Here is a 13,319-nt window from a genome sequence, read left to right as displayed (position 1 = left end):
TGCGGTACTCGCTTCGTGGGAGCTGGGTTTCCGCTTGGCTATGCATGTGGTGGCAAGGGTGCTGAAAGCGTGTGTTTTAGGGCTGTCCGGCGAGGATGGGTGTTTTTGAACAACCACTTTGTTGCTCTGCCAGGCATGTGTTCGTGTCCGGACTCCTACCACCGCATGGCTCGAACTGGCTTGGTAGTTATTCACCAGTCGTGAAGATAGACTAAGAAGTTGAAGTCGTCAATATTCAGGCCTGGTCCTTCTACTTGGGGCCGTCTGAGTGAATCTAAAGGTACGTTTGATTTCGTTGCCGAATCGAGCAAAGTGGGGTCATCCCACTGCACACAGGAAAACAAGTCGCAGTGGGGAACTCCAAAAGCGTCGCAGTTTGTATTTGAACATGCAGGAGGAACAGCTGCTGTGGTAGAACTCTCTGGTAAACTTAACCTGAACAAATCCTCGCCGAAGTCGTTTATTCTGGTATGTACATCTATAGGAATTGTATCTTCGAGATTAACCGGCATTGACTCCATCCTTTCCTGGATAGTTCCAAGGTCCGGGGCTGTCTGATCCATGATATTTTGCAACTCTGGAGCCTGGCCTGGGAGCTGTCGACTTTGAACATCACTGCGAGGCTGCAAAGTTTCCATATGTATGTCTGGCATTGGACACCAAGTCGTTGTCTGCGAGGCACTTGATACCGATTCAGTCGGAGAATTTTTCTCAAGAACACTGAATTGTGACATGTACGTTGGTGGGACACCGGATTTCTCCTCGTTAGCACCGTCAATTGCTCCGCCATCGTGATTTCTTCTCTTCTGAATCGTGGAGTGTTGAGGGTATGCGCGGATCATGGCAATACAGATCCTGATTCGAGCAAAAAAACTTGTGTCTGATTTCCGTTTCTTTGCCATATACTTTGCGTATTCTATGGCACCCTTGTTAAAACAGTCCATAGCGTACACATCGATATGGTGGTCGAGTAGCACTTGACAAGCCGATACGTTTGCGGATTCTGCGGCGAGGTGGAGTAACGTCTGGCTCAGTAGTGTTTGGGCATGTATTACGGTGTCGTCTTCCTTCAACAGGGCTGTTAAATGAGCGCAAATGGTCTCCTCGGTTATCCTTGGTTGAGTTGTTCGATCCTGCGATCCTACCGACTGTAGTAGCTTTATTGCAGAGGAGTGAATTGTCCTGTTTGATTTTGATGTTTTTAACGGAAAGCCTTTGACTAAAATTTCAGTTCTATTGTTGCCAGAAAATCTGGCAATGGCGCTCCCTCCAGTATCGCAAAGGCTGGGAGATGGTGCTAAGAAGTCTTCGGCAAGCCATGCAATATAGCCATCTGAGTATTGTAGGTCCGCTGCGTTGTTTTCAACAGGACTTGGGCATATGGTTACATCTGTCTCTGCCGTGTCCTCGGTAGTGTCCAGATCAGTACAACCGTGAAGCGGGTTGACGAAGGTGGAAGATAAAGGCGAATTGGAAGACTGTAGCAAATCGTGACTCTTCTTTCCAATCGTTTCCAAGTAGCGTTGATATGCCCGTAAGCTTCTCTTACGTCGGAGTTCAATTTTGTTTTCGTCTTTTAACCTGAAATCCTTTTGATTGGCCCCGGTCAATTCTTTAAATTTCGTTCGACAGTGATACTGACTATCAAAACATTAGCCTGAGTGTATAGGTAGGGAAAAGGTTGTAGCTTTATTAAGTACCTGGGTACAAACCCATTTACTTCGTCCTTGAGTAAAGATGGTATCTTCTGAATTGGGCAGTTCGTGTCCAGTATGAGCCGAACGAGAGCTCGCTCCTGTTTTGGACTCCACTTCAGGGAAGGTCTTCCAGGACGGGCATTCTGAGAACTTTTCGGTCGTTTCTCTGGTTGAACGTGCTGATCAGTCCTCTTCCGCTTCAGGGTTTGTGAGCCCTGTTGTTCGGCTCTGGTGTCGCAAGGTCCATCCTTGGGGCGATCGGTAAGGTCATTGGATTTGTTCATGTTGAAAAAGTGAGTTGAGAAGGCTGATGACAGACAAAGACATCGTCTACAGACCCGGACGGCTGCGCATACTTATAGACGGGGCAAGGCTGGAGGTCTGTGAAAATCATTGGTTAACAGGGTTTTTTGAACTCGCTCAAAAGGGAGTAGCTGGCTCTTCCCAGATGCAAGGCGCATGCAAGTCCAGACAAGGTCCCCGGGCGCTATTCCCCATCCAGCGAGTTCAAAAAATACCCCCTCACCAATCAACTCGTGATAAGTAGATTATCAGCTTACCGGTGCCACTTTGACGCAATCTTACGCAGACCTTTTCCCGAATGTCCGACTTCAAAAAACTGTCGTGTTACTGTGGCTTTTGAGCCTAATTTTGGCACACGACAGCCATGTCTTTACTCTTTCTCGTGGCCTTACCATACTAAGAACAGTCTTTTAAAAATCCATTTTCGGACTTTCAAAAACTAAGTAGTTGTCAACTCAGCTGGCTCATCACTGTGGCGCAGCTTCATCGTCCCAAAATGTCGATTGCAAAAAAGCGCCTGTGTGGTTATATAGTGCTCGCACGATTGAGAGCCCTGCTGTACATAGCTGTCAGTTCATTCCGTCAACACCAAGAATTCACACACCTTCTCCACACCTGAATTTACCATGGCACTTACCCAAGAATCCGTCATCGGCCTCGCCCTCGGCATCCCTACACTACTCCTCGCAATCCTCGCCCTGTTTCTCAAGCACCGGACCCGTCTCAACAAGCGTCCGTCTCCGTCCCGTGTCACTGGCGTGCATGTACTTACTGGCTGACACGGCATTGCAGCAGCGTCTGCCAACAACGACAACAAAAACGACGCCGCCGCCGCGGGAACTAGCTCGTCACAAAGTCCCGTCTAGGCAGCCCCGCTCTTGCAAGCAATCCTAGTGGGAAGATGAAGCGTACAATACATGCGATTATGGGCGTGCTCTCAGTAGACTGTCTGGTTGTTTATTTCATAATTGAACAATATGGATGAAGGGCAGCGAGAATAGAAAGACTGGGAGGACAGAGACGAGAGAAGAGGAAAGGACAAGAGGAACAAGCAGAAATCCAAGGAACGTTAGACGTCCTGACTTACCTCACCATGTAAAGAACGTTCCCCCTTCTCCCCCCACAAACATTCAAGCACACAAACCTCACAAAGCACGCAACCCCCACAACCAATCAAACAATCAAACAACTAGACACCACCACACATAGCAAACCAATCGATCTTTTCGTCTTAATGATCTAAGCAGTAGTAGTCGTTCATATATGCAAGCTCTTCATCGTCTGACAAAAACAGAAAAAAAAGAAAGGAAAAAGAAACAGAGGAAATCTCAAACATTCAATGGAAGTCTTGCAGGTCGAAGAAATGCCGCACGCCCGGCTTTCAGCTCTCTTTTTGTCTGCCCCCGCTTCGCTTCGCTTCGTCGCTGCTGCTGGCGCTTCTGCTGCTGTGCTTTCTTTCTTCGCTCCCTCCCTTCCTCGTCACCACTGTCTGCTTGTGAGTGAGGGCCAGCAAGCTAGCTGGCTGGCTGGCCAACAGAGCTCTGGGGTGAGAGTAAGAGTTCATCGACCCAACAGTCCAGCCCAGCACACCTCACAAACAAGGCCCCCCTATCTATCCCTATCATACACGCAAGCGTGAGTGACCTCGTGAGAGAGTGAGAGAGAGTAATCTACCCCCTCCCGCTTAAGAAGAAGCAGGCTTCTCCACGTTCCCCCTAACGCCGCCCTTGGCGCCAACCTCACGCACAACGCACTGCACGGACAGGTCCGCGCCGACGTTGATCTGGACCTCGACCTTGCCGCCCTTCTTGACGCCCTTGAGCGCCGCCTCGGCAATCGCGCCCGACGTCTTCCACACCTTGGAGCGAATCTCCTCGGGCTCGTCGTCCGAGTCAAAGTCCGAGACGTCCTCGTCCTCCTCGCCCTCCTTGGCGCCATCCTCCTTCGGCTTCGCCTCCGGCTTCTCCACCTTGATGTCGCGCGCGCCCTCACAGATCTTGACCAGCACGTCGCCGCCCTCGCGCGGCGTCGCAATCGTCGCCGTGCGGCGCACCGGCACCGCCGTGAACGCCGGAATCAGCGGCTGGAAGATGCCCGACTCCTCGCTCTCCGAGATGCACAGCACGCCCAGCGCCTTGGCCAAGTGAGGCGTCACCGTCACCGCGGGGTGCGTGCTCTGCTCAATGTCCTCGTGCTCGAACTCCGCGATCAACGACGCCTGGATCGCCGCACCGCGCGCCGCCAGCTCAGAGGGGTTGATGGCCGCGGGGGTGGTGGCGGGCGCCAGAACCGACGTGCTCTCCGGGAACGCGGACTGCATGTTGCGCGCGATCTTGGGCGTGTGCGAGGTACCGCCGGCGAGGATGATCTCGTCAACGTCGAGGACGTCGAGCTCGGCCTTCTCGACGGCGTGGGTGACCAGGCGGACGAAGCTGGCAACGTGCTTGTTGGCGAGCAGGTCGTAGCGGGTGCGGTTGATGGTGGCGGTGTAGTCGATGCCGTCCGCCAGGCTCTCAACGCTGAAGTTGGCCGACTGGCCGATCGACAGCGACTTCTTGACCGCCTCGCACTCGAGCTTCAGCTTGGCCATGCTGCGCTCGTTCTGGCGCGGGTCCGACGCCTTGTGCTTCTTCATGAACTCCTTGGCGAAGTAGTCCATAAGGACCTCGTCGAGCTGGGCACCACCAAGGTCGTAGTCGTGCGCAGTGGCGAGGATGGTGTAGATGCCGCCGTGCGAGGCAACAACGGCGACGTCGGAGCGGGTGCCACCCAGATCCGCAACCACGACGACCTTGTCCGAGACCTTGGCATCGGGGCGGGCATCGTAAGCCAGGACGGCGGAGATGGGCTCGTGGATGAACTGCAGGACCTCAAGCTCGGCGTCCTTGGCGGCCTTGGTGAGGGCCTCCTTCTGGTGGTCGGAGAAGTTGGTGGGGACGGTGATAACGGCGGCGTTGACGGTCTTGCCCAGGTAGTCGGTGGCCGAGTTCTTCAGGCGGCGCAGGTGCCTGGTGGTGATCTCGGAGACGGTGCGCGTGTGCTCGGCATCCTCCTCGGTGTCCTTTATCGAGAAGGCGATGGTCGACTCGTGCTCCTTGGGGTGAGCCGACTGGTGGCACGGCGTAGGGTCTATCGACTTGAACCTGCATAGCTATCAGACATGTGGCTTCGGCGAAACAAGGGCCGGGGAACGCACTCTTGGCCGATGAAGTCCCTGAAGTAGGCAACGGTGTTCTTGGGGTTGCGGACAAGCTGCGACTTGGCCTGGGTGCCCTGGAACTCTTCACCGGAGACGTAGGACAGGATGGTGGGGATCTGACGGTCTACAGCGAGCATTGTCAGCGCTCAATCGTCGCGGAAAACGGGGCCAGCGCCGTGTCACTCACCTCCCTCCTCGTTGGCAATGACCTCGGCCTTGCCCTCCTGCTGGGATGTCAGTATTCGATATTTCAGATACGGGGAAGCGTGGCCGGCGTACGCCAGAAGTCCAGGCGATGGAACTGTAGGAGTTGCCGAAGGAAATGCCAATGGCGACCCTCTGGGGGCTAGTCTCGTCGGCGCTCATGATTGCTGGTGGTGAAATGCGTGTATTGCTGCTTGCATTTCAGCCCGCGGCCATCGAGATTTTTTGTTTGGGATGCGCGGGATTACGTAAGGCTCCCGCCCTGCAGCTAAATGCCCGCTACCAAACCCACCTTTACAACTACAAACACTCCCCCATCTTACCATGGCCGCCCGAATCCTGTTACCCAGCGACGATGCCCCTCCTAAAACCCCAGCAAGCCCTTGATGCGCATCTCGAGCCTGTGACCGACACGCCCCACCCGCAAACACCCACCACTACGCCCGGCGCCCTGCAAACCGACCGCCGCAAAGACGCTGCCTGGATCAACTCCAACAGCGGCCCCATAAGCCTCTCCCAAGCAGCGGATATGGAAGGAGGCCCGACACAGCTACTAGTACCAGACACGCTGTTCGAGAAGTTGCGGGTTGAGGTTTCGGTAGGGCGGAACAGTTGCGCGCGTTGATTGCGTCAAGGGTACATAACAACCGAGTAGGCACTGTAGCATAGAGACACAAAAGCACTGAGCGTAAAAGCGCAGCGCGCGTACGTTCATTGTCAACATTCCACAACACGTACAGGCGAGTAGCTATAGATACGAGATAACACAGAGGTACGAAGACATGAGGGTATTTCACGTGGAAATGGGGGCGTAGAGGTTGGACAGTCCCAAAATATGTTGTGAGAGTATGGAGGTATGAAGTTTGGGAGGTATCAAAGTATTTCATAGATTTATACAGCTAGACACTGCGTATCCGAAATGGGGAGGCTAGGACAGTAAAAGAGAGGGCAAATCATCCGGGACCTTCACCATTATTGCACTAAAAATGCCGTCTTGAACGACCCATAGCTGCGTAACAACATTGTTCGAAAGACTCGACGTCTATCTAGCCATCATCATAATCTCCACAGTCCCCATTCCAGCAAGCAGCCATATCTACGGCAGAACCCTCGACGGGTCCCTAGGGAACAAGCTGGCGAGCCTGACATTACCAACGCCAGCCCAGAAGGCAACAATACGCTCGAGACCGAACCCGCCACCGGCGTGGGGCGGACAGCCGTAGCGGAAGCCGTCGACGTAGTCCTTGAGGCCCGCGCCGTCGGGGTTGACCGGCGGGTCCATCGCCTTGCAGCGCTGCGACAGCAGGCCCGCGTCGTGCACACGCTGCGCGCCCGACATGATCTCCTGCCCGCGCATGAACATGTCGTACGAGTTGGAGAGCTGCGGGTCGTGCGGCGACGGCATCGTGTAGAACGGACGCACGGCCAGCGGGAACTGGTCCAGGACGTAGAAGTCGGAGCCGAACTTGTCGAGGACGAGCTTGCCGAGAAGCTTCTCCTGGGGGGTGCTGTGCGGGACGGGATGCGTTAGCCGTGAATTCTTAGGGTGATGGTGATTGTTACATGGGAACAGCTTACCTCAGGTCCTCGTAGTCGCCCAACTCCTCACCGGCTTCGCGGAGCATCTGGACACCCTCCTTGAACGGGATAATGGGGACCTTGCCGTCGGCCGGCAGCTTGAAGTCCTCAATGATGTGCTTGCCCGAGCTGGCCCACTCGCGGATAATGTCAGTCTCCTTGCCGTAGCGCTCACGCAGACCCTTGAAGATGAAGAGAAGCATCTCGACGATGAGGTCGACGACCTCGTGGTAGTCCTCCTCGAATGCCATTTCCATATCGAGACCAGTGAACTCAGTCAAGTGACGCGCCGTGTTCGAGTTCTCGGCACGGAAGACGGGGCCAATCTCGAAGACCTTCTCGAAGCCACCAGCGATCAGCATCTGCTTGTACAGCTGCGGCGACTGCGCCAGGTAGGCCTTGCGGTCAAAGTACGTGCACTCGAAGACGTTGCTGCCACCCTCGGACGCCGCACCCAGCAGCTTGGGCGTCTGGATCATGGTGAAGTTCTTGGAGATCAAGAACTCCTGGTACAGCTGACAGATGCCGCTCTTGATGGTGAAGATGGCCTTGTTGTGGCCAGCACGCAGGTCAAGCACACGGTTGTCGAGCCTGGTAGCCAGCGCAACGCGCGGCCTCTCGCCCTCCTTCTCCTCCTCCGCGGCAGCGCCCTCCTCAGGCAGAGGCCTCTCCGCATCCTCGACCTGCAGCGGCAGCTGAGGCTCCGCCTTGGAAATGATGAACAGCCTCTGGATGTGAACCTCGAGGTTCTTGATCGTCGCGCTCTTGATGGGCTCCTTGACGTCGCGGACGAGGCCGTGGACCAGGACAATCGACTGTGCGCTGACGCTGCCCGCAAACTTGACCATCTGCCGCGACAGCTTCTCGCTCGCCGCAACCACGGCCTGAATCGTCTGATCGCCCTGGCGCAGGTTCAGGAACGCCAGCTTCGCCGACTGCGAACGCGCGTTGATGACGGTGCAGCGGAAAACGACCGCCTCCTCCTGCGCCTTGAGCTCGGTGAAGCTGATGCGCTTGTCGCCCGAGGGAGTGTACGGGGTGGAGCCCACCATGGGCAGGTCGCCGTAGTCGTTCGCAGAGACATCGGCCGCGCTCTCGCCGCCCTGGCTCTTCAGACGCTCCGCCATTTCACGCTCCTTGGCGGCGGCCTTCTTGGCGGCCTGTAAACTCAGTCGTCAGCGACTACCCATTGCGACTGCGTGCGTGCCGATTGATACCTTCTCGGCCTCCTTCTGAGCCTTCTTCAAGGCATTCTTGGAGGGGCCGGCCTCAGCGGGGGGTGCGTTGTCAGCCATTGTGTGTTTGAGAAATCAAGAAGTAAAACAACTCCGGTAGTGACCGTGAGTATGAGCTCTGACGTGTTGGTTGTTGTCGGGCGGAATTTGTTCGGCGGCGAGGTTCGACTTTTGTGGTGGGGTGCTTCCGGGATGTTGCCCCGCGGCAGTGGACTCACCGCGCCGGTGACTCAAGTCCGAATGTCACATCACTGCAAGCCGTCCACCATTGTCATCGCACAGAACAAGCATAAACCCAGCAGAGAATTCAAGTATTGCTAGCACAAAAACTATAAACTATCTTTACGACACCATTCGCCAATACCTTTGTACCCTAAAGCAAGCCCTCCAGGGACGCCATCGCTATGATATGTGTACCACTGCATACCCGATGCAAACCGTGGTAGTGTCATAGGAAACCGTCGGATATTTCCACAAGACGCCGTGAATCAGAGGTGTAGTCGCATCACACCCAAGAATTAAAGAAAATTTAACGAGCCAACGCGACACTAGGCTAAGTAAGAAATCTCCGTATGTCTAGTACTTGTCATCTTGCTGTTGTGACTGGCGCTCATTGACTTCGAAGATGTTGATGTGGTGATCGTTATACGATGAGGCCGCAATCATCATGCGATGAGGGTGGAATGCCGTGGAGGAAATTGGGTTCGTCCGCTTTGTGTGCAAGAAGCCAGCGTACGGCTCAAAGGACGAGAGAGACTTTCCAGTGTTGAGGTTGAAAAGCTTGACGACATGACGTTCGGAGCCACTATGACAAATTAGTCTGGTTGTGGGAGAATCCCAAGGGACCAAACTTACGTAGCAAATACCGGCGCATGCTCGTGAACGCTGAGAGTTCGCAAGTTGTCCTTGGACGCTTGGATTGTCTTCACGCTGCGGTCCATGCGAATGTCCCAAAGCTTGACCTCGCCACTACGACACGCGCTCACCAGCTCGCGCTGGCCGCCACGTTGAAGATGGACGTTTGTTACCCATTGCCTGTGTTCCTTCCACACTTTGACCATCTCGCGCTTCTTCTCCATGCGCTGGTCATAGATGCGCACAGCGCCGTCGCCAAAACCGGCAGCGAACACATGGCCTTCGACTTGGTCTGAAGTCAGTGAGGTAATACACGATCCAGAGCGCGCATTGATATCCTATGTCACTGTCAGTACACCGCTTTTGACTATGCATCTGTGACCACTTACCAAAGCACAAGTCTCCGTGCCAGCATTCCAAACGCGGATGACCCGGACATCACCGGCCACCAGGACGTGCCCACGGCCTTGCTGCCAATCAAAGACAAGGCCAGCATATCTGTTGCTCGGCACCAGATCCGTCAACGCCCGGAAAGCAGTCGCGAGTTCAGCTTTTCTAGGGTTCTCGTAGTCCCGATAAAGTTTTATTACTCCATCGGAGGAGCCAGTCATCAGAAGCGCTTGGTCGTCTTCGTTGATAAACTTGACTTCGGTGATCTTGGAGCCGTAGGGATTGCCGTTGGAGAACCGGTTCAGCTTGCTACTCCGTTCCCAGTCCCAGACTGTAACAACATCAGTGTCATCTGTCACCACAAGGTGGTCTTCAAACTGATGGAAGGTCATCTTCGCCGGCTGAGACAGGTTGTTGAAAAAACCGCTAGGCTTGTTCCAGGGACTGCTGCCGCCAGTCTCCTTCAATGGTTGGGTCTCAGCGATGATCCTGTCGTTGCGGTTACGGCGCCACAACCGTTGGTTGTAGTCCATACTACCCGGCTCATCGCCTTCGGCAGGCCTCATCTGCGGCTCTCGGAAGTACTCCACTGACCACTCAAAGAACTTGCTTTTCAAAGGAATGCTAGGCAGCTGGTCCACCTCGCGAGGCTTGTAGTTCCGTGACACGGGTACTTTTTCGGAACCCAGCATAACAGTCATGCGGCCAGAGTCCGATTCATCTTGCGCTTTGGTCCATTCAGAAGGGATCCGTCCTCTAGCGGATGGGCTGGGCTTAGCCGAGTTCTTCAGTGTGTTGCTAGGACTGGTATCTTGGTTTGAGCCGCCAAACGCAAGGTTCTTGAGCGAAGCTGCAACGCTGGCCGTACGGCGCATACCAGAAGCCAAGAAGCCGTCTTGCTTCGTGGTGTTAGGAGGCGTGGAAGGCTGTGATCCTTGCGAAGTGGCCTGGGAAAGGTCTACGAATGACCTGCGAGAAGGCACCTTGTCCCTCCTCTTTTTCTGATTGCTGAGCTCTGACACTTCATCCATCAGAGAATGGGCATATGGCATGAGAGAAGATTCAATGAGAGCATTGAGCACATAATCGATGATGAGAGTTGCGTTGACAGCCACCTCAGGGTGGGGATCGACAGAGAGAATCAGAATCTCCTTCCAAACGGCGGAGAAAACGGTGTTCTGGCTCATGGTCTCAGATGAATCATGATTGTCGTTAGCGGTTCCAGGGCGCTGGCCATTGACGTCCTCTACGTTGTTGGTGGGTTTCAAGAGAGCTTCCTTCTCTTCCAGCATCTGCTTGTAAGCAACGACAATAAACTTGTTGTCATACCTGGCCACAAATGTAGAAAAGAAGACGAGAAGTTCCTTCCGAACCATGCTATTACCGTCATGGGCCATGAACAGGAGATTACCTGCAATGGACTCTTCAATCTGGGCAACTTGCGGAGTGACGTCAGGGATACCCAAGAAGGTCGTCAAGGCATGGAGCATCGAAGCGCGAACTTCGGCGACCGGGTCTGTACGAAGGTACATGAGACGCTGGTATGCGCCGCACTGAATGCCAGTCCATTTGGCCTCTGGATAATCGATCCACAGCATGCTCAAGCAAAGGCAAGACCACTGCCGAAGCAAGGGGTTTTCAACGTCTCCTAGATGCTGCAAGCAGCTGTCCATAAGCTCAGGGCTGAGCGACACGACCTGTCCTTGATGGAAATCCTTGCAGAACATGGCTATGATGAAGGCGCACATGGCGCGGTGTTCAGCAGGGTTTCCGATGGGAATTCCTGTGTGATGTCAGTTGCGCTATTCTCTGAATGATTCAGTGGCGCTTACCTGAGTTGGGATGCAGGATGCTAATAAAATACGTGTAACCGTTATCCTTGAGCAGATCACTTTGGCACGATTGATCGACAGCCAATATGCGAGCCCATATGAACACCATGACCGGCTTCAACTCGACAGCTTGAGATTGCAACAGTTTCAAGACGTAAGGGAAGATACCAATGCTGAGTGCAAGGTTGACAGCCCATGGGCCCAGATCAAGGAATTTGCTCAGCAAGACCAGTGCGCGCAGACGGTGAACCTGACTCAGAAGCACCTGCAGAACAATGGGGAGCTGTTCCGGCACTTTTTGCTCCATGGCGCCGCCTTGGTTCAGGTACACGTCGAAGGCCGTGAGTTGTTCTGCGAAAAAGTTGGAATGCTGATACTCGTAGTGCTTCTCGCCTCGTTCGGCTGCAATGAGATCCGGAAGCTGCGCAAGTATCATCTCCACGGCGAGATCCCAGCTTCTCCAGAGCGGATGATCATGCGTTTCGGGTATTTCAGGATAGCATTGCGGGTGGCAATGGTAGACTCTCATGATGCGCTGTGCTAGAAGGAAATTGCGGAAGAGAGCCGCGACCATGAGGTCTTGGCGGAACAGCTTCTTGAAGAGAGGCTTGGAGAGCGAGTTCCATGCAATGGTGTCAGTGATTGCAGTGAAGATCCAGTTGAGCTCGCCAATGGGCGTACGACGTTCAGAGACCCGACCTGGGATGTTAGCCGCGTCACCAAGAGTGATGCCTGATGGGAGCGGATTTTGCAAAATGAAGAAGCGAACAGCCATCTCAATCGGCGTGGTAAGACACGAGGTGAAGACGTCTGCCGGCAGGTCTGGATTTGTCGGCAGCGTTTCTTTCTCCTTGCAGGCGGCTAGGTGAATGCAGTCACTAAAGTCCATAATTTCGGCATTGGGCTCTCTTCTCTGAAGCTCAGCATTTTCTTGTTCATGCTTTTCTGCAAACTTGTTGAAGTTTTGGATGATGAGCCCCGCGTCAGAACAATCGTAGACGAACAGACTCGGCGCACCGAGCCAAGACTGGAGGTCGTAGAGAGAGATGGGTATGTACTGCGTGTAGTTCCTGTTGAAGACCCAAATCTCACCGGATGAGGTAGGCCTGGGCACACCATGGCCATTGTAGTGGAAGAGCACACGCTCATTCCTTGCGTTCTTACGTAGTGTCGAACAGTACCTGCGCGTCTCATCGACGGTGGGGTCGAGGCAAAGCTTGTATCTTGTGCGCATGCTAAGCTGTTCGTATTGAGTCTGCAGAGCCTTGCCGATGTTGTTCATAGGCGTGTGGCCCGAGGTTCCTGTGGATATGGTGGGGTCGATCCAGCACTCGAGCTTGGCGCAGGGATTAGTCTTGATGACGTCTGGGGGATCGACGCCGATGTTGAGGCAAAGCGCGAGCACAGCCGACACGGTTTTGAGCCTGTCTTTCATGCGCCATTCCTGTAGAGGATAGGTTTCGCTGTCGTCCTTGGGATTGCCGTTTGTCTCGTGCTTCTTGTCGGTAAAGTACATGAAGAAGGACTCAACTGCTGTCAGCATTTGCGCGTCTCAAGCCGACAGAGGCACTCACCGAGCTCAAGAGATTTTGATACTCCTCCGAGGTCAGCTGGCTCTCCCAGCCGTGGCGGATCTTCCACTCGCCGTCGTCATGGCTCTCAAGGTCCTCGTCTCGCTGCACCGGCGGCGGCTCCTCGCGGCGGGGTCCAAAATCGCTTTTTGCACGAACCATGCGAGGCCTACCTACACCGCGACCGTTGGATTGGGGGGGCTCTTCGCGCACGTGGGCGGAGGAGGGACGCGGGCCGTTGGTCGCGTTGTCAGCCAGGCGCAAGGCTGGGTCCATGGTGGTGGAAGTGGGCTCGTTGTCGGGGCGCGGAGGGTTCGCAGAGGTGGGGCGGGCAACCATCATGCTGGCGATTGAGGCGGGCGTGCGGGCCGTCCCATGGGTGAGGCAGGATTGTGGGAGCTAGAAGGGTGGTGGGGACGCGTAGGTAGCTCTCATCAGCTGAAGCGTCGTTGGGT

The 13,319-nt window shown here is 54.7% G+C and overlaps 5 protein-coding genes across 5 annotated transcripts; 1 reads left to right on the top strand and 4 right to left on the bottom strand.

Moving 5' to 3' along the window:
• Positions 1–191: 191 nt before the first annotated feature.
• Positions 192–1,981, bottom strand: K452DRAFT_355763 (uncharacterized protein; the record flags this gene model as incomplete). The annotated part of the gene is made up of 2 exons (XM_033545991.1): positions 192–1,641; positions 1,701–1,981. 2 exons carry the CDS (start codon positions 1,979–1,981, stop codon positions 192–194), a joined length of 1,731 nt encoding a protein of 576 aa, XP_033402074.1.
• Positions 1,982–2,626: 645 nt separating this feature from the next.
• On the top strand, positions 2,627–2,866 carry K452DRAFT_294929 (uncharacterized protein; the record flags this gene model as incomplete). Its single annotated transcript, XM_033541759.1, has 2 exons — positions 2,627–2,732; positions 2,793–2,866. 2 exons carry the CDS (start codon positions 2,627–2,629, stop codon positions 2,864–2,866), a joined length of 180 nt encoding a protein of 59 aa, XP_033402073.1.
• An 818-nt stretch (positions 2,867–3,684) lies between these two features.
• K452DRAFT_219699 (uncharacterized protein) lies at positions 3,685–5,565 on the bottom strand (the record flags this gene model as incomplete). Its single annotated transcript, XM_033536426.1, has 4 exons — positions 3,685–5,143; positions 5,197–5,323; positions 5,387–5,423; positions 5,479–5,565. 4 exons carry the CDS (start codon positions 5,563–5,565, stop codon positions 3,685–3,687), a joined length of 1,710 nt encoding a protein of 569 aa, XP_033402072.1.
• Positions 5,566–6,214: 649 nt separating this feature from the next.
• K452DRAFT_243136 (uncharacterized protein) lies at positions 6,215–8,378 on the bottom strand. The gene is made up of 3 exons (XM_033537895.1): positions 8,199–8,378; positions 6,982–8,141; positions 6,215–6,911 (listed from the first exon to the last, which is right to left on the bottom strand). The coding sequence occupies exons 1-3, from the start codon at positions 8,274–8,276 to the stop codon at positions 6,500–6,502; spliced, it is 1,650 nt and encodes a 549-aa protein (XP_033402071.1). The 5' UTR covers positions 8,277–8,378; the 3' UTR covers positions 6,215–6,499.
• Positions 8,379–8,508: 130 nt separating this feature from the next.
• On the bottom strand, positions 8,509–13,289 carry K452DRAFT_243132 (uncharacterized protein). Its single transcript, XM_033537894.1, has 5 exons — positions 12,868–13,289; positions 11,294–12,818; positions 9,461–11,244; positions 9,072–9,409; positions 8,509–9,021 (listed from the first exon to the last, which is right to left on the bottom strand). The coding sequence occupies exons 1-5, from the start codon at positions 13,204–13,206 to the stop codon at positions 8,793–8,795; spliced, it is 4,215 nt and encodes a 1,404-aa protein (XP_033402070.1). The 5' UTR covers positions 13,207–13,289; the 3' UTR covers positions 8,509–8,792.
• Positions 13,290–13,319: the final 30 nt, after the last annotated feature.

This window comes from Aplosporella prunicola, assembly GCF_010093885.1.
Source record: "Aplosporella prunicola CBS 121167 unplaced genomic scaffold K452scaffold_3, whole genome shotgun sequence".
NCBI classification, from domain to species: domain Eukaryota; kingdom Fungi; phylum Ascomycota; class Dothideomycetes; order Botryosphaeriales; family Aplosporellaceae; genus Aplosporella; species Aplosporella prunicola.
This window is presented reverse-complemented; position numbering and strand designations above follow the sequence as displayed.

Bases quoted from the DNA above. Each gene is read 5' to 3' on its own strand.
- K452DRAFT_243132 (XM_033537894.1), bottom strand. From the start codon at position 13,206: ATGATGGTTGCCCGCCCCACCTCTGCGAACCCTCCGCGCCCCGACAAC. The intron at 12,819-12,867 runs GTGAGTGCCTCT...ACAGCAGTTGAG, and splicing joins ATCAAAATCTCTTGAGCTCG to TCCTTCTTCATGTACTTTAC. The intron at 11,245-11,293 runs GTAAGCGCCACT...GACATCACACAG, and splicing joins CATCCTGCATCCCAACTCAG to GAATTCCCATCGGAAACCCT.
- K452DRAFT_243136 (XM_033537895.1), bottom strand. From the start codon at position 8,276: ATGGCTGACAACGCACCCCCCGCTGAGGCCGGCCCCTCCAAGAATGCC. The intron at 8,142-8,198 runs GTATCAATCGGC...CTGAGTTTACAG, and splicing joins CTCAGAAGGAGGCCGAGAAG to GCCGCCAAGAAGGCCGCCGC. The intron at 6,912-6,981 runs GTAAGCTGTTCC...CGTCCCGCACAG, and splicing joins GGCGACTACGAGGACCTGAG to CACCCCCCAGGAGAAGCTTC.